The sequence below is a fragment of the Schistocerca americana genome, chromosome 7, assembly GCF_021461395.2.
Source record: "Schistocerca americana isolate TAMUIC-IGC-003095 chromosome 7, iqSchAmer2.1, whole genome shotgun sequence".
Taxonomy (NCBI): Eukaryota; Metazoa; Arthropoda; class Insecta; order Orthoptera; family Acrididae; genus Schistocerca; species Schistocerca americana.
The window spans coordinates 443,892,850-443,918,912 of NC_060125.1; the positions used below are offsets into that span (position 1 = coordinate 443,892,850).

The 26,063-nt window shown below is 44.1% G+C and overlaps 1 protein-coding gene across 1 annotated transcript in view; it reads left to right on the forward strand.

Moving 5' to 3' along the window:
- Positions 1 to 26,063, forward strand: part of LOC124622411 (endochitinase) — an 85,738-nt gene that overhangs the window by 42,319 nt on the left and 17,356 nt on the right. The window contains exons 4-7 of the mRNA XM_047148099.1: positions 4,451 to 4,616; positions 8,297 to 8,519; positions 11,845 to 11,968; positions 19,520 to 19,717. Of these exons, the coding sequence (XP_047004055.1) occupies positions 4,451 to 4,616; positions 8,297 to 8,519; positions 11,845 to 11,968; positions 19,520 to 19,717 (711 nt within the window). The remainder of the gene's footprint in view (positions 1 to 4,450; positions 4,617 to 8,296; positions 8,520 to 11,844; positions 11,969 to 19,519; positions 19,718 to 26,063) is intronic.

Sequence of the window (26,063 nt, forward strand, 5' to 3'; positions counted from 1 at the left end):
TTACTATTTTCATCTAATTTACATTGTTTTTTTTTCGTTTATCTACAGATGTCAGTACATGCTCATTACACGAAAGTTTAAATAGTGGATCCAACATAACAACCAAGTTTCACAATAAGTGTTATAAGTTTATTATGTGTGTGTGTGTGTATGGTACTTTCAGGGGTTAAAATCTTCTAAAATCCTCATATTCTTATATCAGTTTTTAATTCTCCTAACCGCGCGGGATTAGCCGAGCGGTCTCGGACGCTGCAGTCATGAACTGTGCGGTTGGTTCCTGCGGAGGTTCGAGTCCTCCCTCGGGCATGTGTGTGTGTGTGTGTGTGTGTGTGTGTGTGTGTGTGTGTGTGTGTTTGTCCTTAGGATAATTTAGGGTAAGTAGTGTGTAAGCTTAGGGGCTGATGACCGTAGCAGTTAAGTCCCATAAGATTTCACACACATTTGAACATTTATTCTGCTTTTTTGTTCATATGTTTATTCTTCAGGAGGATCTGTTGCATTCTCATGAATGATACGGATCTTAGAAACATTAGAAACATAGAAAATTCCAACGCCATGAGCATCGCGTGAAGGCGGGTTTGCCACAGCGAGATTTCTTCGTGTGGATCTCAATCAGGAAAGAAAAGAACATTGCTGAAGATTCTCCGCGTTAGCAATAATTTGTCGGCAAACTACACATAAAGGACCACTTTTCCGAAAACTAGCGTTTGCAATTTGGCTATGAATCAAGATACCCTACTGGAATTTCACCAAAAACAATTTCAAATAATTTTTCTATCCTTTTTTTTCTAACTGCATTCACCAGACATACAATTAGTAGACGAATTAAGACAACGTTATTCCAACACACACTGCAAAACATTTGTGTAATAATCTTCTATGGACATGGGTGGATAAATGAGAGTCAAAAATAGAAACAAAAGTAATACTCGGGTTTCGAAAACGGGACGCAAAAGTGCAAAGCCGCGACGCGAGCCACTGTACAACCACTCTTACTGAAATGCTAACTCGCTAAAAGGCACATAAAGTACCTTTGACCATAAAGTAACTTTGACCATTGTTTTTTCAGAGACCGTCGGATATCTACGGATAATCTAAGATACCTGTTCGCTTATTTTGAACCAACTTCTACCGAACAAAGTTTCTGAGAAACAGCTTTATGATACTTACCGTGATCTCTTCGTGGGCCTTCAGTGTGGCTGAGTGCTTTGCGGAGGACCCGAGTTCAGTTCCCAGCCGGGCCAGAGATTTTATCCGTCCGGGGCTGCGTGTTGTGATGTCCTGTTCGTCATTTCATCATCATTGATGCGCACGTCGCCGAGTTGACGTCAAATAAAAAGCAGTTTACTATGCAGCAGATAAGGACTCCCGGCCAATAATGCCTTACGATCATTTCATTTCACTATGCTGATTCTATACAATCGACAATGGTCTCCAAGTAGCCAAACATCCAGAGGATCAAGTCTATTCCGTGTAAACACAGCCCACACCATTATGTAGCCATCACCAGCTTATGCAGTGCCTTATTGACAACTAGGGTCCATGGCGTCGAGGAGTATAAGTCACACTCGAACCCTATTATCAGCACTTACCAACTAAAATCGGGACTCATCTGAACAGACCACGGCTACCCTTTCGTCTAGGGTCCAACCGATATGGTCACGAGCCCAGGGAATGGGCTGCAGGCGATACCATGCTGGTAACAAAGGCACGCGCGTCGGTCGTCTGCTGCCATAGCCCACTGACGCAAAGTTTCACAGCACTGTCTTAACTATACGTTGGTCGCATGTCCTACGTTGATTTCTGCAGTTATTTCACGCGGAGTTGCCTGTCTATTAGCACTGACAACTCTGCCGCTTCTCTCGGTTGTTAATTGAATAGCGACAGCCATTGCATAGTCCATAGTAAGAGACAATGCCTGAAATTTGGTATTCTCGGCATACTCTTGATGCTGTGGGTCTCGAAATATTAAATTCCTTGACGATTTGCGAAACAGAATGTTCTTTGCGTCTAGCTCCAACAACCGTTTAGCGTTCAAGTCTGTTAAGTCCCGTCGTACTGCCATAATCACGTCGGACACCTTCCTCGTTGTCAGCCAGAATATCGTGGCAAGATATGGACGTCATCTAGGTTAAATCCCTAAACCTCATGGAAGTATATGCTCTGAGTGAAAAGTGGGGTACCAGATGCCACCTTCCTCAACACCTTTAAAAATTTTCCAAAAATTTTGACATTCCAACACATTCGCGCTCTCTTTAACATGCAGCTCACCGAATACTCCCACAAGCCCCCCAAACAGTAAGTCACTCATACTCACTAGTCCATTACTGCCAGTCGCTTATACCCATCCACTCCCAGTTGCCCATTTTCAATCACTCTTTCAGCGCAACTCATTGTCATTATCCCTTTGTGTCTCTCTGTCATTGTCTCCTGTGTCACGGCCAGAGTCCCCTTCGTTCTGTCTCCCTCTTGCTCTTCCTTACTGCTAATATCTCATTCCTTCCTTGCTACTGCTGTTTTCTCTTCTCACTGTCGCTGTCGCTCTTCCTCGTTGCAGTTATCATATACTCTGTCTCTCCTTATCACTGGCTCTCACTTTTCCTTTCTCTTTCTCTTTATCCCTCCCCCTCCCCTATAGCACTGTCTCCTCCACTCTTTTGCTAGAACCGTTCTGTCACTGTTAACTTTGTTCCACTGACATTGTGTCTCTCTCTTTTCCCCTCACACTGCCATTGTGTGCTTCGCTCTTTATATAACACAACCACTGTCTAGTATCTACCAGTATTTATTACTTTTCCGCATCTTTACCACTGCCATTGCCTTCTCCTCCGGCATAAAAAAGCGCGAATATGTTCCTATCCATTTTTTTTTCAAAATTAAAAGGTACTAAGGAAGGTAGGGTGCAGGAGCTTATACCCCACTTTTCAGTCTTATAAATAAGCAGGAACATATCCGCATTTTTTATGCTCCGATAGGAGCATTTTTCCGCTGGTTTCCTCCTTGTCCCTGTTACGGAAGGGCATGTAACCCATATGAAAACAAGTGTATTGGTCAGTAAAACTTAGATAATTTCCTTATGTGAAATTGAAATAACACAAAACCGCATTTTAAGTGAAATAATTGCGTGCGTTTCAGTGCTACAACAAGGGGTTCCCAGGTGATGAAGGAGACACTTTGCTGTGTATTTCTCCTTACTACGTCAGTTTATAATCTACGTTTTTGCCGCACACCGGATTTTACGTACGTATTTTACGTACTTGGTTAGGGTAAGAATGAACATCTGTAGCTCAAAAACAGGTAAAGGTATGGTGAAAATTTTCAAGATTGTTTGAGATCGGGATCTTAGGAATACATCGTAAAAATTTCAGCCATTTGCTGAGCATAGCCGTCTTGGAATCCTCGACTGAGTTTTGGTCCGCTGGTGAAGGCGAAAATATAGTAAAAATACGCTATTTCAGGGGTCTTTCGAGGAACCGCCGATGAACTGATGATGACTCCATAAGTCACATCAGGCTGACCGATTTGCTCCATTTGCCTAAGCAGGAGAAAGTGTGTGACGTGTACTGTAGGTTGTGACACTCAGACGACCCTTCCATTGGTACACAAACGGTCCGTACCTAGCCCAACGGCTATCCAAAACACTTGACGCTACCTTTTTACCACCAACAAAACTCGAGGTATGAACACCGGAAAATCCCGTTTTATGCCACGCGTTGTGGAACGTTTTAGGGACGCATGCTGTCGCATTCATACGATTATTTATAGCGGTTTTGGGTTGCATTAAAAATGTCTTTCACGCAACAAATCGAAGCGCTGAGCACAATCCAAAGAAGATTTCTTTTTTATTTATTGTTCCGTGGGACCAAATTAAGGAGAAGTCTCCATGGTCATGGAACGAGTCAATACATAGAATTTGCTTAATTTTTCAGCTCTTCCAGGAGCTCCACGACAGAATAGAAGGACTGAGCCATGAGGAAACTCTTCAGTTTAGACTTAAAAGCGTTTTGGCTACTGCTAAGATTTTTGAGTTCTTGTGGTAGCTTATTGAAAATGGATGCAGCAGAATAGTGCACTCCTTTCTGCACAGGAGTCAAGGAAGTGCATTCCACATGCAGATTTGATTTCTGCCTAGTATTAACTGAGTGAAAGCTGCTAAATCTTGGGAATAAGCTAATATTGCTAGCAACAAACGACATTAAAGAAAATATATACTGTGAGGGCAATGTCAGAATTCCCAGACTATTGAATAGGGGTCGACAAGAGGTTCTCGAACTTACACGACATATAGCTCGAACAGCCCGTTTTTGAGCCAAAAATACCCTTTTTGAATCAGAAGAGTTACCTCAGAAAATACGAGACTACTTTACGTGTTGAACTGTCACTTATTTCAGATACTGTTCTAATGGTAAATTCATAGACATATACGTATGTGTGTGACGCTTTTCGGCAGAACGACGTGGAGAACCACGGCTTCGCCAACTTCACGGCGCTGAAGAGCAAGTATCCAGGGCTGAAGACGCAGCTGGCTATCGGCGGCTGGGCCGAGGGCGGGCGCAAGTACTCGGCCATGGCCGCCGTGCCGGCCCGCAGGCGCAGCCTCATCGCCAGCGTCGTCGGTGAGTACCGAGTACCACAGTACCTAGTACCGAGGATCTAGTACCCAGCAACGAGTACCAAGTACCAGGTACAGACCATCAGATACCTAGTACCTAGTAACGAGTACCACAGTACCTAGTACTGAGGATCTAGTACCCAGCAACGAGCACCAAGTACCAGGTACAGACCATCGAATACCTACTACCTAGTAACGAGTACCACAGTACCTAGTACCGAGGATCTAGTACCTAGCAACGAGTACCAATTACAAGGTACAGACCATCGAATGCCTACTACCTAGTAACGAGTACCATAGTGCCTAGTACCGAGGATTTAGTACCCAGCAACGAGTACCAAGTACCATGTACAGGCCATCGAATACCTAGTACCTAGTAACGAGTACCAAGTACAACGAGTACCTAGTAACGAATATTGAGTACCTAGTACCGAGAACTTAGTATCTAGAAACCAGTAACGAGTACAGCGAGTACCGAGTACGGAGGACAAACGAGAGCGCTCACCCAGTCTGTGTGACCACCTCACAATCACACACCCACCGTCACCACTGGCTGTAACAGCCAGACATTCCACGCAGGCGTTGCGGGGGGCATGCGCGCTATAGGCACACATCGCTAATGTCTCTCCTTGCGTCTTGAATAGCTGTGCCCCTTACGCACAAGATTTCACACTTTCGTAGGTATATTGACAGCGGTCGCTGCAAATGATTAAAAGGCTGCTTGTCGAAAGGGATTGAGTTTCCAGTCATTTTAGGAATGCCAACTCATTTTCATCAATCACGAATACTAGCCTTGTGGAATGTTTACCACCAGTATTCTCATGAAATACTGGTGTGAAATGGAATGACGACAGTGAGAATTTGTGCCGAACCAGATTTCGCGCCTCAAGCCAAAGGCAAGCATGTTAAAGCCAAAGTTTCTAACTTAGAATGGGCAAATGATTGACCTGCATCGGGGATTATGTGGAAAATAGTCGAACCTACTTGGAACACTTATTATACTTTGGTTACAGTGTATGTGTATGGTCGCGACTGAAAACATGTAGGGCCAAATACGTCTTAGTTGACCCTCGTAGTCTGTCGTTGTAGAATGATTGCCTTCAGTGTCTCCAGTAGTGGACTGTGACGCCATGTCGTGGAACATGCTCCCTGCAGAGATTAAAGGTAGCTTGGACGTTTAATTTGGAATAAAAATTGCCTAACAAAACCTATCAGATTTATACCAATATATCTGATCTTTAATAAAGAGCACTGAAACAAGAGTAATTATTAACCTCACCCCACGTGAGGCAGAACACTTAGAAGCAAATGCAACAGAGAAAGTGGAAAGCAGTATTAGCTATAGCATTAGCAAGCAGAGTTCGTAGTATTTCGTGAAAACTGGTTAAGCACGAAACGAAATACGAGGATCTTTGACTGGCACACACTGACAGCTGTACTTCAGCATCCAATTTAGGCATCTTACCTGTATAGCGCTTAGCGTATTTTGAGTTTTATTACTCCACTGCTACAAATAGATGACCTTGAGAAGTACCGTGAAAGTTTGTATACGTGTTTTACAGACATCTTAACAGCTTTGCACCAGAAAGTGAATTTTCGTTAAAGATATGACGAGCAATGGTAGTGTGCTTTTTCGCCACAATGTCATAGCTCAGATTCCACTTAATTCGCGTTTTTTCGATAACGGAGTAAAAAATGAGAGCCATTTTTTTACGTTTCCTCTTTCACTTATTTCTATTTCAGAATCTTTGTTCTAATCATTACGTACGGGGTGACAATTACCGAACCATATTCGAAAAACGTAAATTAGTTACAAACTGCGGCACGCATACATTATATTTTGAACATGTAAACGACACTGCAGATATTCTGATATAGGTTATGACATGTTCGATGTGCCTGCCATCATTGGCGATGATGTGGCGCCGACGAATAGCGAAATTATGCATGACCGCTGAAGTGTCGGAACATCGATGATATCGATTACCTCCTGAATAGCTGTTTTCAGCTCAGAAATGATTTTGGGGTTATTTATACACACTTAGTCTTTAATATAGCCTCACAGAAAAGAGTCGCGTGTGTTCAGACCCGGAGAATATGGCGGTCAATCGAGGCCCATGTCAGTGAGCTCTGGGTACTCAGACCCAGACTGCGGTCCCCAAAGTGCTCCTCCAGGACATCAGACGCTCCCACGCTTCGATGGGGTCGAGCGTCTTGCATGAATCACATCTTGTCGAAATCAGTGTCACTTTGGATTATGGAGATGAAACCACCTTTCAAAACCTTCACGTACCGTTCGGTAGCCACCGTACCATCAGGAAATATCGCACCGATTGTTCCGTGACTGGACACTGCACACCAAACAGTCATGTGTTCAGGGTGAAGAGACTTCTCGATTGCGAAATGCGGATTCTCAGTTCCCCAGATGAGCCAGTTTCGCTTATTGACGAACCCATCCCAATGCAAGTGGGCTTCGTCGCTAAACGAAACCATAATGCGCATACTAATTCCCGTCATATCCCGCGGCTAACCGTGCAGTTTGAACGTCCTAACGCAAACCGTTCAAAAGTTATGACGATTTTTTTTCGTATAGTTCAATAATTTTCACCCTGTGCAAGTGACTGCGGAGAAGTGTCACAAAGAAAAAAAAAAGAAAAAAAAATGCATTTGGACCTATGAAATTGTTACAGTAAATGAGGTATGCGATTTGCACCACTTGCTTGTACACTATTATTTTCAATTTTTCTTTATTTGCCTTTCTCCTTTTTAATAGACAAGTAAAATATTAACATTTTCTCGACATCTCTTCAGAAAAGCAAAATCATACGGTGCGCGCAAGAAAATAAAAATACAATTTCAGTGCTCGTATTTCGGGGTAATAAAAGAAGTGGCGCCAACAATATCTTTTTTTAGTTATTCTGTTGTACTGATTGATATTGTTGAATTTGTTCTAATCAATTATGTTACAAGACACTGTACAGGAAATTGTCTTACGCAGAAATGCGTAGTTACACACAAGTGTTTCCATTAATTGGGGGAAATTAATCAAATCGTCATGTATAAATTTTATCTGCATATGAACATAGCACCAATATGTAAACAGTAACTGGTAGCTTACTCAAACAGACTTTCAAATTCATCTAGCACTTGTCTCGTAAATATTATCTCTGTAATAAAAGAGTTTATAATACCTGTCTCCAGATTTTTTTCAGTATATACAGTGCCTCACAACAATATGATGTTTACAGTTGTACATTTGTTGTACATACCTATGAAAAGTATCTGAGCCTCCTTTCACATACTTCTCTTTACATCCGCAACAACGACAGTATTACTCCATAACTGTTACTAAAACTCAAACGTGCGCAGAAACGTTTATGAAATAAGGCGAATACATGTAATATTCAAGCTGAGAACATGCGCAGTGGGCATACTTACTACATACATACAAACACACTATGAATTTAGCTAGAGATATTGCATGTTGCACACTCTCGCATAACATGTATTAACACTCGTATCTTTGGTGCCGATAAAAAAAAAGCCAGATTTGTTAATTCTTGCTCGTACAGTGACTAATTCGTGAAAATAGTACGAAGAACAAAAATATTTTTGTTCTGCACACACTTGCAGAAGCATGTAGCTTTGGAGAAGGACGTTAAGTTGCGTCTCGGCTGCCCTCAGAGTACATGAAGCGCTACGGCTTCGACGGCTTCGACCTGGACTGGGAGTACCCCGGCGCGGCGGACCGCGGCGGCAGCTTCTCGGACAAGAACCACTTCAAGTGCTTCGTGCAGGAGCTGCGCGAGGCGTTCGACGCGGAGGGCAAGGGCTGGGAGATCACCATGGCCGTGCCGCTCGCCAAGTTCCGCCTGCAGGAGGGCTACCACGTGCCCGAGCTCTGCGAGTGAGTAGCGCGCCCGCATTCTTCCGCTTCCCACTGCATCGCTTATCAGGGTTTGCTTACGTTTCATTTAGCCGAGCGGAGTTGCCGCGCGGTTTGAGGCGCCGTGTCACGGATTGCACGCCGGCTCCCACCGGAGGTTCGAGTCCTCCCTCGCGCATGAGTATGTGTGTTGTTCTTAGCATAAATTAGTTTGATCAGTGAATAAGCCTAACGACCGATGACCTCAGCAGTTTGGTCCCTTAGGAATTCATACACATTTGAACATTTGTACGTTTCATTCGTTTGTGAAGTGAGAGAATGAATGGCTGGCAAGTATTATGAACCGATTTCGAACACATCTCCTACCTATCTGGAGTAATTTTTAGTCTTTGTGCACTACTGGCCATTAAAATTGCTACACCAAGAAGAATTGCAAATGATAAACAGGTATTCATTGGTCAAATATATTATACTAGAACTGACATGTGATCACATTTTCACGCAATTTTGGTGCATAGATCCTGAGAAATCAGTACCCAGAACAACCACCTCCGGCCGTATTAACGGCCTTGATACGCCTGGGCATTTAGTCAAACAGAGCTTGGATGGCGTGTACAGGTACAGCTGCCCATGCAGCTTCAACACGATACCACGGTTCATCAAGAGTAGTGACTGGCGTATTGTGACGAGGCTGATAGATTTAGAGAATGTGATGGCCAGGGCAGCAGTTGAACATTTTCTGTATCCACAAAGGCCCGTACAGGTCCTGCAATATGCGGTGGTGCATTGTCCTGCTGAAATGTAGGGTTTCGCAGGGATCGAAAAAATGGCTCTGAGCACTATGGGACTTAACATCTGTGGTCATCAGTCCCCTTGAACTTAGAACTACTTAAACCTAACTAACCTACAGATATCACACACATCCATCCCCGAGGCAGGATTCGAACCTGCGACCGTAGCAGTCGCGCCGTTCCGGACTGAGCGCCTAGAACCGCGAGACCACTGCGGCCGGCTGCAGGGATCGAATGAAGGAAAGAGCCACGGTTCGTAACGCATCTGAAATGTAACGTCCATTGTTCAAAGTGCCGTCAATGCGAACAAGAGGTGACCGAGATGTGTAACCAATGGCACCCCATATCATCACGCCAAGTGATACGTCAGTATGGCGATGACGAATACACACTTCCAACGTGCGTTCACCGCGATGTCGCCAAACACGGATGCGACCACCATGATGCTGTAAACAGAACCTGGATTCATCCGAGAAAATGACGTTTTGCCATTCGCGCACCCAGTTTCATCGTTGAGTACACCATCGCAGGCGCTCCTGTCTGTGATGCAGCGTCAAGGGTAACCGCAGCCATGGTCTCCGAACTGATATGCTATGCTGCTGCAACCGTCGTCGAACTGTTCGTGCAGATGGTTGTTGTTTTGCAAACGTCCCCATCTGTTGACTCGGGGATCGAGACGTGGCTGCGCGATGCGTTACAGCCATGTGGATAAGATGCCTGTCATCTCGACTGCTAGTGATACGAGGACGTTGGATCCAGCGAGCCGTTCCGCATTACCCTCCTGAACTCACCGATTCCATATTCTGCTAACAGTCATTGGATCTCGACCAACGCGAGCAAGGAATTCGCGAAACGATAAACCGCAATCGCGATAGGCTACAATCCGACCTTTATCAAAGTCGGAGACGTGATGGTACGCATTTCTCCTCCCCACACGAGGCATCACAACAACGTTTCACCAGGCAACGCCGGTCAACTGCTGTTTGTGTATGAGAAATCGGTTGGAAACTTTCCTCATGTGAGCACGTTGTAGGTGTCGCCACCGGCGCCAACCTTGTGTGAATGCTCTGTAAAACTAATCATTTGCATATCACAGCATCTTCTTCCTGTATGTTAAATTCCGCTTCTGTCGTACGTCATCTTCGTGGTGTAACAATTTTAATGGCCAGTAGTGTAGTAACGGGACAGGATCCTCTAAGCAAATGTCCAGGCCAGCAATAAAAACTTGCAGTCTCGTCGCGAGAACCCGCTTCACACATTGGATGGCTTCAGGGGGTTCGCCGTCATTGCCGATGAATAACAAGGCTTGTTACATAGGGTGGGAAAGAGCAACAGAAACTGAATCCCTCAATGAATTTTTCATTCTGCAGCAAAGTGTATGCCTAAATGAAAGGCCCGGCACACAATTTTAACCTACCAGGAATGTCACCCAGCAGTAGAATTTAGTTCATACACGTGTACTTCGAACAGACTGCCTTTTTTATTACTGCTTTTTTTATCTCACTGTATTCATTTGTTTAGATGTATAATCGTTATTCTTTCCTTTTACCTCATGTACGTTCACAGATACGAGTGTGCCGAAAAACACTCATTGACCAGTTTGTAAGATTCCATTTCAGCATTACATTGAGCAGTCGAGCAAAGGTACCAGTATTTTAACGATGCCACTGGCAGTTGTGGCTTATCGTTCATTTGCGACAAGACGTTCCATGGATCAGGTTACCTTCCATTCACAAAGCTGTTGCACTCAACGACTGTTATATTGAGTTGTAAATTATAGATTGCAGTGATCACACGTCCTTTTTAAATTTTATTGTGCAGATCTAGATTTCGGCTAGAAGCTAGCCATTCTCAATGCTAAGAATACAAAAGGTACGTACTTAGATGATGTTATAAAAAGCTACAAGTAATGGCTTAACTCGTGTGGTTTGTCTATTACATACCACTATTAGATTATAACCAACAGATGTGCCCTGCATACAGCCTACCTTCCGCAAACAGTAGTCTTCAACGAACTGCGGATGAAGCCCGACCAAAGGGAATTACATGCATTGAGCGAAAATAATAGTGGTATGTAATATACAAACCATACGAGTTAAGCCATTACTTGTAACTTTTTTACGATATCATCTAACTATGTACTTCTTGTATTCTTAGCATTGAGAATGGCTAGCTTCTAGCCGAAATCTAGATCTGCACAATAAAAAATTTAAGGACGACGACTGATGGCTGCAATCTATAATTTAAATTTTCCATGGATGTTTGTAGGCTCTACTAAAATATTCAGGTTAGGCCACGTATTTTTTCCAGAATACATTTTGGAACAGCATCCTCTATAACTGCAACTGTCATTTTAATTCTTATTTATTGTCGACGATGCCATAATTCGGAAATAAAATATTTGGCCTCTTTGCTGAGCGAATTTCGCTCACAGTGGAAAAGTTTGGATATTCCCAAACGGCGTACGAAAGTCGACTGGAATGTGGGACAACTGGGGGGCCTAGTCTCAGGACACAGAAGCTGTAGAGCGGCCCTACGGCCCCCCTGTGTTGCAGGCTGGTGGACGCGATCCACGTGATGTCGTACGACCTGCGAGGCAACTGGGCCGGCTTCGCCGACACCCACTCGCCGCTCTACAAGCGACCCCACGACCAGTGGGCCTACGAGAAGCTCAACGTCGTGAGTATTACATCACACTTTGTCCCGTCACCTTTCTCACTCAACATAATTCACGTCAACCTTAAATACGTGCAGCGAACATCAGTAAAAGCAACATTAACGCCTTTAATATTAAGCAATTTGTAGAAACATTATTGGTTCAGAGCAGAGAATTAGCAATCTCAACAGAGTTTCCATTCCCGTATGCCGATATCCTATCGTACGAGTAGTTGAAAAAGTTCTGTACAGCCTGAAATGGTGCCTTGAGCCTGAAGGAGATTCCACCTTTTCCAAACCAACCTTTCCTCTTCCAGTACGTCTCCATAATTTGTTTATTCATTTTCTGGTCGTCTTGAATATCAACCCATACACGTTCACAAATATGCATGCGGTGTAAAATAATTTTTGAGAATTTTATAAAATTCCGTTTGAGCATAACAAAGGCCACATTATTACATTATCGCTGTTAGGTTGATGCTTCCACGTCTACTGATGGTTACGGCTATTTTGCCATACGTAGTCTGGCTGCGGTGCATGTAGAAAATAAAACTGGGCTACTCAAGACGCTTTCCCTTAATCTCTTAATTGGCAGCTACTTTCAGTGCAAACCATGATCTCGATCATGTTATAGCTCATGTCTTCCCTCATTTTCAGCCTCTTCGCGTCTTAAAAGATGGCTCGATTCCACACAGAAAATAAACTTTGCAACTTTCCGAAGATGCTGTCCATCCGCGGATATCAGAAAAGACACTGTGGAGTTAGGTAGCAGATGCAGGGACAGACTAGAAAAACGCAGGGATAAGCTACAAGCCTCTTACATTTCCTTCTCGAAAACTTCTCCTCTTTCATCTCCTTTGACACTCACAGCTACTGCCTGTAAACTTTATACACTGCGCAACAGAATTAAAGTATCACTTTTTCGAAACCTCGTAGCTTACACCCGTTGCGACGTTTAGGTTTGAAATTTGATTCAAAGGTGCGTATAACCTTCCTCCGCAATAGTACAAAAGCGTGCCGCCCTCCGACGTCAACCTCGATCTTGATGATGCTTCTAACAGCAAGGCGTCGACACATGCGAGGGTAATGCCATAGGTCAGAAGTTCATGCGAGCCGTGAGGTGGGTTAATGATGACACATTGGCACTAAACGTCACCACAATATCTGCCCAACGCTACCGCGTACGTGTCACACAATGGGAAGGTCGTTGCAGCCCCTCTAACCCACATTTCACCCCTGTTTGGACACCTCTGCGATGGAGGTTGGAACTGTGACACATACCGTTGTGCGCGAATCAAACGGCAAAGAGTCCCTCTAAACCCTCCCTCAATTCGGCAACACCGTCGGTGTCATCCACGCAGCTTTCCTGAGCACATTAGAAATGTATCTTCAGAAATTTCGGCACTAAATCAGCCTGGCGGGTGCTCTAGTGCCTGATGGTTAGGCAACCCCTTCTTACCCCTTTGGTTGGGTTTCCCTACCTTCAGGCAATAGAGCAGCCGCCAGGCCGATTTAGTGCCGAAGTTTCTGACAGGTACATTTGTAATGTGCTCAAAAAAGTTGCATGGGTGGCAGCGACGGTGTTGCCGAATAGAGGAAGCGTCTTAGAGGGACCCTTTGCCATTTATTTACGCACATTTTAATGTTGCACTCCCGTATGATCCCGCTACAAGAGCCGGCCGTGGTGGCCAAGCGGTTAGAGGCGCTACAGTCTGGAACCGCGCGGCCGCTAGGGTCGCAGGTTCGACTCCTGCCTCGGGCATGGATGTGTGTGATGTCCTTAGGTTAGTTAGGTTTAAGTAGTTCTAAGTTCTAGGGGACTGATGACCTTAGAAGTTAAGTCCCATAGTGCTCAGAGTCATTTGAACCATTTTGAACCGCCACAAGAGGAGGAAAATAGGAGGGCTGAAAAAGCATAAGTACCCTTTTCTGCTTCGTTCAAATTTCGTCAAATGGTTTGGAACAGTCTCTAGTGTTCCAGCGTGTACAAGAGAGAATCAAATGCTGTCGCGCTGCACTCCAAAGGGGAGCGATCACTTTCAAAGTGGACGCAGCCCCGCAATGTCCTTAGAGAAGGGTTGAAACATCTGAGGCTGTCCGCAGTGTCAAAGGTAGTCAATAACATCTTCCTGTTGCTCGTCGCACTGCGAACTGTCGTTTCCAGGCACGAAATATGTGGGGAATCAACGCTCCTGTGGCAGGGGTGGTTTCATTGAGGTCCTTTTCGTGTCAGTTTTGAGCGGCGGTGTGTCTGAAATATCTTCCTCGCCCACCTATGAGAACAACACGCAATTTCAATGCTGGACGTCACGATTCTGATCTCCATCACAGAGACGTCGAAAGAAGGGTTGAAATGTTGATAAGAGGGTCTGTGATGATCTTCTCATAGTATGACACGTTGGTGTTGGGTAGAACTATGATGAAATTTGGTGCCAATGTGACATCATTAACCCGTTTTTCGACTCACATGAATTTCGTGAATTTCTGAGCTTTGTACTTTCCTTCGCATGTCTCGACATGTTGGTGTTTGAAGCGTCGTCGATCCAAATACTGCACGCACCTCTGCGCCAAATTTCAAACTTAAGCGCCGAAGTGGGTGGGAACTACGGGACTTTGAAAAAGTGATCCTTTAATGCTGTTGCTCAATGAAGGTAACCTCACACTCCCTGTACTTTGTTCCTGATAACTCCAAAATTTCAACGCTGTCTAAATCTTATCTAAACATGTTACAGATGTAGATTAACCTTTTTTCGACCTGTCTACTAAGACATGTCACAGCACCATGAAAATACAGTTAGCTTACTTTGGGGAGTGACCTTGGACCTGTGTCGTGGTGTGACATGGTGTAAAATGTTGTTGCTTGTTACCTCTGAATACTGCAAGGTCGTTAGAAAAATAGCCATGAAATAACACATTCAAAACGTAATCTAAGGGAAATCGACATAGCTCTCCTTAGTCAATAAAAATGCTTATGATCAAAGTAGATAAGTGAGTGCAATGCTCGTGAGAGAGGATGACTCAGCGCTATTGCCAATGTGACAGCTGAAAATAGCGCTTATTTTATGAAAAAGCAGGGTTATGCAGCAGAAACTTCCCACTCTTGGTGTACAAAACACACATTAACAGGCACGAGGCTGGTACTGCCCTAGAGCAGTGTCTCCTCGATTATTTGACCGCTTCACTCCAAGCACCGTGGTGGGGCACACAATTTGATTGGATGACCAAAATTTTGAAGCTAAACTAACAGTCTTCCTCTTACTGGCCGTGTGCTACCACATTATATCAACGTTCGATCTTCGCGCAGAAAAACCAAAAATGTTGTACTCAATTATTCACTGAGGATGGCAGTGATGGGATGGCTTCTCCTACCCTCAGCCAGGCTTATCACTGGCTCTGCTCACAAAAGCACTGATCCGACCACAGCCCCACTTCTGCGAAAACTCCCTGTATCCTCTCCTAATGAGATTCACTGACTGCCTTCTGTCGACAAAATGACTCGCAGACCACACCACGAGTGCACCTTCCCAAAGCAAAGCCTTCCTCCGAAACCCACATGTCCAATATCCTCTATAAAATATTCACTATTTTGTGGATATTTTGTGCTTGAAGTCTGAGGGTATTTCATATGTCTCATACATTCTGCATGCCTGCTAACAGCTTTGTCGTGGTTGGTTGCCCCAAGTACATTTCCGAGTGACTGTCATTTACTCTACGTGCCTCGTTTTGACTGGAGTCTTTCGGTAATCTGTCAAATTTTTCCTTTAAGTTCTCAAGGTTTTCGGTGCGGTAGTCTTCAAGTGTTCGTCTGTTCTGATTTTTTTTTTTTTTTTTTTTTTTGCATCTGTGTGACGTTCTGTCATAGGTCAAACAAATCTGTTACCATTTGTGCTGCCCTTTGTATACGATGAGTATCTCCTGATAGTCCTTTCTGGTATGGTTGCCATAAACTTGCTAAGTCCTCTAGGGTGGTTCGCAGAAGTGTTCTGCAAGCAGTCTCATTTCTAGACAGATTGCGTTTTCCTAGTATGAACCGAAGTGTGGCCCCTGTTTTACTTAGCACTGCGACTATGTGATCTCTCCATTTCGTACACCTACAAATTGTTACCCCTGTTATGTGCATTAGTTTCCTGATTCTAACTGTGGCTCATTGATGTTGTAGTCAAAAGATACCTGTTTTCGATTACTGGAGGACACAACTCTACAATTCTGAACGTTTAAAGCAAGTAACCGATCTTTGCACCACACTGAAATCTTGTCAATGTCTGGTAATATTTGTGCAGATTTTTTCAGAGAGAATTTAATTACAGATAACTGCAAACATGGTGGGGTTACTACGAGGGGTATTTCTTAGATAAGACCCATTTGCGAATTACAGTAAGAGTGCAGTGCGCGCGACGGCTCCCAGCATGCTTTGCGCCTGTTTAGACACCATTTGCAGCTGTACTGTCTGTCTGTGTGCTGAGTTGTCGAAGCTTATAATGTTTAAGAAAACTAAGTAACCTGACAATTGTGAGATACGATCTGTAATTCGATTGTCGAGTGAAAAAAGCTCCAGCATACCGTACAAAACAGACGGCATGGTGTAGTGTCTTCCAGTCTTATGTTGCTTCACGACAATGCAAGGCCACATATTTCTGTACAAGCATAAGGTGGGAACAATTAGATCATCCAACTTACAGTCCAGACCGTGAACTTGTTTCGGGACTTGAAGGAGTTCGTTGGTGGTCTGCGTTTGAAAGACGACGAAGAAGTGAAAACTGCAGTCATTGATTGGGTTTCTTTACAGCCGGCAGATTCCTTTGATGTCATAATTCAAATACTTGTTGAGCAGTATGACAAATGATTGAACGGATACGGAAATTATGTAGAAAACTAGGCAAAAGTAGGTAGAAATGAACAAAAATATATTTTAATGGTATAAAACAGTATTTTTATTGTTATTAAAAAACAAACTCTATTTAAAAAATACATTCGTAATAACAGACTGTTATTTAGCGGATTATTAACGAAGAACATGAACAGCAAGAGACCCAACACACTTTTCTGGAGCATGCCTGAAGTGCCTTCTACTTCTGTCGATGATTCTTCGTCCAACATAACATGCTCCGTTCTCCCTACTAACGAATCCTCAATCGAGTCATAAGTTTCGCTCGATACCCCATGGGATCGTACTTTCGATAATAAGTTGAGGTGTGATACAGAATCGAATACTTTTCAAATATCAAAACACATTGAGTCCAACTGACTTCATTGCTGTCACGTGAGAAAAGCATGGATTGAGTTGGCATGACGAATGTTTCTGAAATCCACGCTGCTTGGAGGTCATTCTGTTCGAGATACGTCATTGCGTTTGAGCTCGTGATATATTATAAGATTTTAGAACATATTTATATCACCTTTCTCTTCCTTCACAAAATGTTATCTTTGTTTCTGTCCTTTTCACTGACGTGACAAGAGTGATGGGATAGCGACACGAACATATATAAAACTGATGGCCGTAGTATCACGTACACAAGGTATCAAAGGGCGGAGATGTCATTTGTACTCAGCCGACTCATGTGAAAAAGTTTGCGACGTGATTATGGCAGCACGACGGAAATTAATGTACTTCAAACGCGGAATGGTAGTTGGAACTAGACACATGGGACATTCCATTTCGGAAATCATCAGGAGTTCAGTATTCCAAGATCAGTAGTGTTAAGAGCGTACCGAGAATACCAAATGTCAACATTACCTTCCACCACAGACAACAAAGTGGCCGACGGACTTCACTTAATGACCAAGAGCAGCGGCATTTCCTTAGAGTTATCAGTGCTAATAGACAAGCAACACTGCTTGAAATAATAGCAGAAATCAATGCGGGACGTACGACGAACGTATCCGTTAGGACACTGAGGCGAAATTATGGGTTAATGAGCTCTGGCAGCAGACGACCGATGCGAGCGGTTTCGTTAAAAGCGCGATATAGTTGCAGCGCCTTTCCTGGGCTCGTGACCATGTCGATTGGACCCTAGACGACTGGAAAACCGGGACCTGATCAGATGAGTACCAATTTCAGTCGGTAAGAGCTGATGATAGAGTTCGAGTGTAGCAAAGACCCCACAATGCCATGGACCCAGGCTGTCAACAAGGCACTGTGGAGGCTTGTGATGGCTCCATAATGGTGTGGGCTGACTGCGTGCTCTGGTCCAACTGAACTACTCACTGGCTAGAAATGGTTATATTCGGCTACTTGGAGACAATTTGCAGCTATTCATGGACATCATGTTGCCAAACAACTAAGAAATTTTAATGGATGACACAGCACCATGTCAGAATATTCTCGACAATTCGAGCGAATGATTAGGCCACCCAGATCGCAAGACATGAATCTTGTCGAACATTTAACGGAGTTAATTGAGAGGTCAGTTTGTGCACAAAATCTTGCACCGGCAACACCTTCGCAATTATGGACGACTATAGAGGTAGCAGAAATAAAAACTTTGAGGTTCGCCGATGACATTGTAATTCTGTCAGAGACAGCAAAGGACTTGGAAGAGTAGTTGAACGGAATGGATAGTGTCTTGAAAGGAGGATATAAAATGAACATCAACAAAAGCAAAACGAGAATATTGGAATGTAGTCGAATTAAATCAGGTGATGTTGTGGGAATTAGATTAGGAATTGAGACGCTTAAAGAAGTAAATGAGTTTTGCTATTTGGGGAGAAAAATAACTGATGATGGTCGAAGTAGAGAGGATATAAAATGTAGACCGGCAATGACAAGGAAAGCGTTTCTGAAGAAGTGAAATTTGTTGACATCGAGTATAGATTTAAGTGTGAGGAAGTCGTTTCTGAAAGTATTTGTATGGAGTGTAGCCATGTATGGAAGTGAAACATGGACGATAAATAGTTTGGACAAGAAGAGAATAGAAGCTTTCGAAATGTGGTGCTACAGAAGAATGCTGAAGATTATATGGGTAGATCACATAACTAATGAGGAGGTATTGAACAAAACTGGGGAGAAGAGGAGTTTGTGGCACAACTTGACTAGAAGAAGGGATCGGTTGGTAGGGCATATTCTGGGGCATCAAGGGATCACCAATTTAGTCTTGGAATTCAGCGTGGAGGGTAAAAATCGTAGAGGGGACCAAGAGAGGAATACACTAAACAGATTCAGAAGGATGTAGGTTGCTGTAGGTACTGGGAGATGAAGAAGCTTGCACAGGATAGAGTAGCATGGAGAGCTGCATCAAACCAGTCTCAGGACTGAAGACCACAACAACAATGACATGTAGCATCGCTCAATATTTCTGGAGGAGACTTCCAGCGACCTGTTGAGTCCATGCCACGTTCAGCTGCTTCACTGTGCTGGGCAAAAGGAGGATCGGCACGATATTGGGAGATATCCCATGATTTGTGTCGCCTTGGTATATGTCAACTTCCTTTTCCTTCACACAGTGTTGTCTTCCAGTTTCTCTCTTCCGTATAGCCTCTCTGTGTATTCCTTCCACCTTTCAGCCTTTCCTTCTTAGTCTGTAATACACTATGTTAGCTGTCCAGGAATGACGTGACGTAGCCGCTTGTGTTTTGCAGCACGACGGGCTGAAGCTGTGGCAGGACATGGGCTGCCCCGCGCACAAGTTGGTGGTGGGCGTGCCCTTCTACGGTCGCAGCTTCACGCTCAGCGCGGGCAACAAGGACTACAAGCTCGGCACGTACATCAACAAGGAGGCGGGCGGCGGCAAGCCGGGCAACTACACGCAGGCCAAGGGCTTCCTCGCCTACTACGAGGTGCGTATGCTACATGGGCGCACAGGTCATCGCCTTGTCTCAAATGGGGTTCAAACGGCTCTGAGCACTATGGGACTTAACATCTATGGTCATCAATCCCCTAGAACTTAGAACTACTTAAACCTAACTAACCTAAGGACAGCACACAACACCCAGTCATCACAAGGCAGAGAAAATCCCTGACCCCGCCGGGAATCGAACCCGGGAACACGGGCGTGGGAAGCGAGAACGCTACCGCACGTCCACGAGCTGCGGACCCTTGCCTCAACAAAGAGGATGTAGCGAGTGATGGGAAAATAGAATACGTATGTTTTTGGGTAGGGTCCGCCTTTAGCAAAACATAAATTTGTTTTTAAAAAACAAAATTGTGATTTGCTAAAGGCGCACCCTATCCACAAACATGCGTATTGTTAATGCAAACACGGAAGAAAAGAGCTTCAACCCTAAGATTATTATGGGAAATACATTACGGTAATTCATAAGAAAGTGTGGCAGACTATAAAAATTATACGAATCTATGAGTAACTGAGTCATGCGCGTGGTTATATCGATTACTGTGTTTGAGGAAACTCTTTGCGTAGTGTTGCTTACGAGGAAAAAAGGGCAAGTGCCATAACAGGACTTCCCAGAAACTTCGGTCGGTGAAAGAAGAATCCAAATAACCGAATGCGTGTCTCGGCTTAGCCATTTATACTCACCAATTTCTGGGAAAACGACCGTTCAAAGTTTTTGGGGTATTTTATCTGCCTTTTAGCGAGCGATTGGTTTAACAGAAGCAGTGGTACAGTAGCTAGCGTCACGGCTCCATAATTTTGCCCCCTCTTTTCGAAACCTGATTACTGTCATTATTTTTCGTTTTTCTAGGAATGACCGTAGAAGATTACTACACGAATGTTTTTCCAGTGTTTATTGAAATAACGCTGTCCTTAATCGTCTACTAATAGTATGACTGGCGAATGAATTTAAAAATAAATAAATGAGAATTTATTTCAAATTGTTTTTGGTGGAATTCTTTTGTGTATCTTGATTTATAATCACTTGTAAGCGCCAGTTTTCGATAAAGTGATCTGTTATGCGTGGTTTGCCGCGAAATTATTGCCAGCGCATGAAACCCTGAGTAATGTTAATGACGTATCTTTGCCAAATGAGATTCATGCAAAGAAATGTCACTGTGGCAAACCTGCTTTCTGGAGACGCTCGTGGTGTTCGGAATTTCTCCGGTTCGAATGTTTCTACGAACGGTATCATACAAGGGAGAGCACAAAATCTTCCAGAAGAAAAAAGAGCAATAAAATATAAGAATGACTATAACAAATGTATAATAATGAAGTATAAGGATATGAGTGTTTAAAACACTGTAACCCTTGAAAATACCATACACACAACTACACATACACCCCCCCTCCCCCCCGCCCCACACACTCACACATACGTGGTCAGAAAATGTGTGAAATGCTTGTAGGGATGTTACAGGGCAGATTGTACTGAGACATAAATGTTAAGATAGAAATTCGATACGTTGCTCCGTTTCCGAGTTATTTAGCATAGAATTTAGCCAATCGGGGCTTCGCGCGCTCGCATTCAAGCGGCCTGCCACGGGCGGCGTTGCCCAGCGAGTGGTTTCTCTCGTTAGCTGAAACTTGAATTTACGCGCGCGACGATCTGATTGGCTAACTTCAATGCTAAATAACCCGGAAACGGCGCAACGTATCGACTTTTTTTTTTGTAACATTCATATCTCAGTACAACTTGCCGTGCAACATCCCTACAAGCGTTTCAGACATTTTCTGACCACACTGTATATATATGACTGTGAAATCCAGTAGTAATTTTACAATTAATATGTCGCACTTGTACCCCCCCAATTGATAACAAAAAATCGTGTAGTAACTTTTTACGGAAATTGGTAGATAAATGAAAAAATAAATATATAAAATAAATAAAAAGGATGATTGGTTTTGAACAGAGGGCTCGTGGTATCGAGGTTTGTACCTCGGAACCGTAGTGATTGCTCATTGTATCTGTACGGTTGATATTTATTTCGCGGGCCGAGCGTTCGCCTACTGGGTAGTTGCAACTTCACCCCAGCTATGCTCTGATGGGTAATATTATGCATATTCTGGAATTGGACTTCAGGCATGTTCCTGCTGCCTTGACTGGATGATGTGGCCACATACGCTGTCCATGATTTGCGTCAGCCTGATGCAAAAACGAAGGTGAGAAACATTTTTGTGGGCGAGATTCACGAGACGATAGCCCCTCCCAGTGCAGTCGTCTCTGAGAGTCGTTTGCTTTTTGATATTAAACAGATTCCGATCGTTGTACTGGCCATGTATGGGCGATGCCTTTCTGTGGATCAGCAGCCTGTCGATAAGAACTGCTCTAAAACAAGTACTTATTTGATTGTAATGGGGTATCAGTTTCAGAAAGCATTTGTGTTTCCTAAGTTCAACTTTTTTGTCTGTTGTGTAGAGATGGGGCCCCTCCACGCCCGCACCAACGTGGTGACCAAACCAAAAGTTCTGCTGTCACCACCGCAAACATGTTAGTTATCAAGTAAGTGGATCACAGGATGCTGGGCTGTGATGTTATCCGTGCGTCTGGGTAAGACTACGCATTAACACGGTCCATCAGGTGATAGATAATGGACGAAACGCGAGTGAGGGTAGCGATTTGAAGAGCAGAGGGAATAAAGTGCCAAGGCTCGTGCCGTGGGAAAAAAACCTCTGCAACAGTGGGATGGGTAGTAAGAGCAGTAGTGGCTTACTATCTGCGATAGTTCATGCGAGGTTGGATTTGTTAGTATGGGTATCATGCATCGTTACCGTGGCAAGCGATGGCGATGTATCCCCAGTTGCTGCAGCCGCTAGATTCCTGGAACAATCAAGATCGTTATATAGTAGTGGGAGATCGGCCATACATCATCTCACTGTGTGGGGGATGTGTGGAGCTTCGCCGCATGCAGTGTACGGTACGGCTTCCCTGCGTGGTGCCAGTTATTCGGCAGTGTATTCCAGCTGGGTATCCAGTAATGGCGTCTGATTAACAGGGGCTCACCTGTGCCGTTGTGCTTGCGTGTGCTTGGCCATAGATGTTAGGTCCTTACACGTATGTCTTTTATGTTTCCATCTATGGTTGTGGTCGTAGTTCCCCAGATTCAGAATAAACGGGTTCAGCGAATGTCTGGAGTTTCTGTATAGTCTTGTGGTGTGTTTGTGGATTACCTCCGTGAGAGTCTCAAGTCGGTATTCCCGGTGAAGGTCCGCGATGCGTGTGTATCGTGGAGCATTGCTTATGATTTTGAGTACTTTGTTTTGTATGAGCTGCAGACGGCGCAGGCGTGTAGGCGCAGCGTTTCCCCAGACAGGAGCTGCGTACGTCATCAGGGGTCGGATAAGTTTCATGTACATGGACCTCGACACCCTTCTGTTCAGTGTGCTACGCCTGTTGAGCATAGGGTAGAGCTGTTTGAGCCTCGCGCTAGCTCGGTTGGTCCTGTGTTGTATGTGGTCCCCCCCCAGAGTAATTTCCGGTCCAGCCAGACACCGAGGAATTTGACTTTCTCGCGGAAACGTATTGGGCGTGAATGTAGAGTTATTGGTGTGCAGTATCGGTGTTTGCGCAGTTGCTTCGGTCTTCTTGTCCCGTCACTTTAAATGACCTTGTATATTTATTCTCTTACCAGATACTACTGGATCAAATGGACTCAGCTGTATACCCTCGTGCTTCAGTTGTGATTGGGGGACTGCTTAATGATTTCATGCACGTGTTGTCTAAATTTAATTTGTATTTTGTGTGTACGTTTTAGAATTTGTCAAACAACTGACTGGAACGTCGGCCGCGCTTCCAGCCGTTACTGCAGTCGCCTAATTTACGTGCTTGAGGTGCTAAGACTGCCTGGGATTTCGTTACTCATAAAAGTGCTTGCTAAACGCCTCGGTCTGCTTCACAGGCGTATACATTATTCTAAATATTCTGGTTTCTGTGAATATGCAGTTCTATTTAGCTGCTTCACAGCCACATACGGAACGCTTTAAAACTGTAGAAATTGACTCATCTTGTGAGATATAGTGGTGCGAAAATCTGCTTCAGTGACGTGTACATTATTTCACATTTCTGCTTTCCCTGTCTATACAAACTAGTGAGATAACAATTCCTTCTGCGTCCTTTTCAGCTGCGTATTTAATTTTTTTTTTCAAATTCTTGGTATTTACTAGTGCTACGGTCTGTTATCTCTTCTGTCTGCTTCACGGACATACATATATTATTTCTTATGTCAGCATTTTGCTGATGTGTATTACAGAATCTCTTTGAATAAATGTGTGATAAATTTTTAGCTATTTCTCAGAACTTAAAGATTTGTTTTAAAACTTGGCCTATGTGGCGAGCAAATATTACTCGCTTTGTTCGCCCCCGATAGCTGAGTGATCAGCGCGACAAACTGTCAATCCTAAGGGCCCGGGTTCGATTCCTGGCTGGGTCGGAGATTGTCTCCGCTCAGGGTCTGGGTGTTGTGTTGTCTTAATCATCATCATTTCATCCCCATCGACGCGCAAGTCGCCGAAGTGGCGTCAAATCGAAAGACTTGCACCAGGCGAACGGTCTGCCCGACGGGAGGCCCTCGTGACACCACATTTCATTTCATTTCATTTCATTACTCGCTTTCAAATTTAAAAATCGCCCTCTGGGACAAATCAATGAACAATTTTACTTCATTTTATTTTCCCTCAGAACCTTACTACTCGCAGATCATCACTCCCCACAAGTTCAACGGTAGCAGAGAGTGGCTCCGGGAGTAACAATCAGTCGAGTAGCGCACAGGCTGCCTCCGTAGCGGAGTGGGTGGCGTGGCCGACTGCCATGCTGGGGCGCCCGGCTTCAATTCCTGGTACTGCCAGTCGTTTTTCTTTCGTGTGAGGACTAACAGGGGGCGTACTCAGCCTCGTGAGGCCAACAGAGGACCCACTCGACCGATTAGTAACGGTTCCACCGTCAAGAGATCCGACAATGTCCGGGACTGTGCTGTCCACATGCTTTTCTAAGCCATATCTGATGACGCTATTGGCAGACGACAACACGGTGGTCGGTAAGGCGTGATTAGCCTGTCTAGGGCAGAACGCGGACCTTTAATTTAAAAACCACTGAACCGCAAGTGAACTAGGATCTGGGTCTAGTAAGGTGCTAAGCAAAGAAAAATCTTTCGAACTAAAATTATTTATTGGTTTGTCTCAGAAAGAAATGGTTCAAATGGCCATGACCAGTACGGGACTGCCGGCCGGAGTGGCCGTGCGGTTCTAGGTGCTACAGTCTGGAGCCGAGCGACCGCTAGGGTCGCAGGTTCGAATCCTGCCTCGGGCATGGATGTGTGTGATGTCCTTAGGTTAGTTAGGTTTAATTGGCTCTAAGTTCTAGGCGACTGATGACCTCAGAAGTTAAGTCGCATAGTGCTCAGAGCCATTTGAACCATATGAGTACGGGACTTAACATCTGGGGTAATCACTCCCTTAGAACTTAGAACTACTTAAACTTAACTAACCTAAGGACATCATACACATCCATGCCCGAAGCAGGATTCGAACCTGCGACCGTAGCAGTAGCGCGGTTGCGGACTGAAGCGCTTAGAACCACTCGACCAACGCGGCAAGCCCAGAGAGAGATATTTAAATTTTAAAGAAAGTAATAATTGTTCTCCACTCAGGGGAAGGCTTAATACAAATCTTTAGGTTCTGAGAAATAAAAAAAAATTATAAAAAAATTTTCAAACAGATACTGTACTGCACAACGGCAAACAGCTGACTCAAAAAATTACGTATTTACATCTGTGAAGCCGACAGAGTACAGAACACACAGTAGCATCAGTAAATTCCAAAAAGTTTTTAAAAAAGTATTTGGAGAGCCGAAAAGCAAACAGAAGCAATCGTTACCTCACTAGTTTGCTAAATCAGGGAAAGCAGGAATGTGAAACAATGTACACGTCTGTGAAGCAGATTTTTGCACCACTAGATACCAAAAGGTGAGAAAATTATTAAAATTTTAAAGCTTTACACATACTGCTGTGAAGCAACTAAAAGAAATTCCATGTTCATAGAAACCAGAAAGTTTAGAATAATGTACACGTTTGTGGAGAATTCTTTTGCATCAATAAACATCAATGTTGTGGCGTATTTAGACAGCCACGCCACGGAAGTAGCCGAAAGGCACGCGTTTAGTTCATGCAGGCAAGAGATAAGTCTGTAACAGGATACGTAATGAATGCTATAAAGAAAAGTACGTAGCTTCTGGAATACTTAACTTTAATCCATACTTGTGGTACATCGCTCTTGACAATACAAGTGAGACTCTGTAG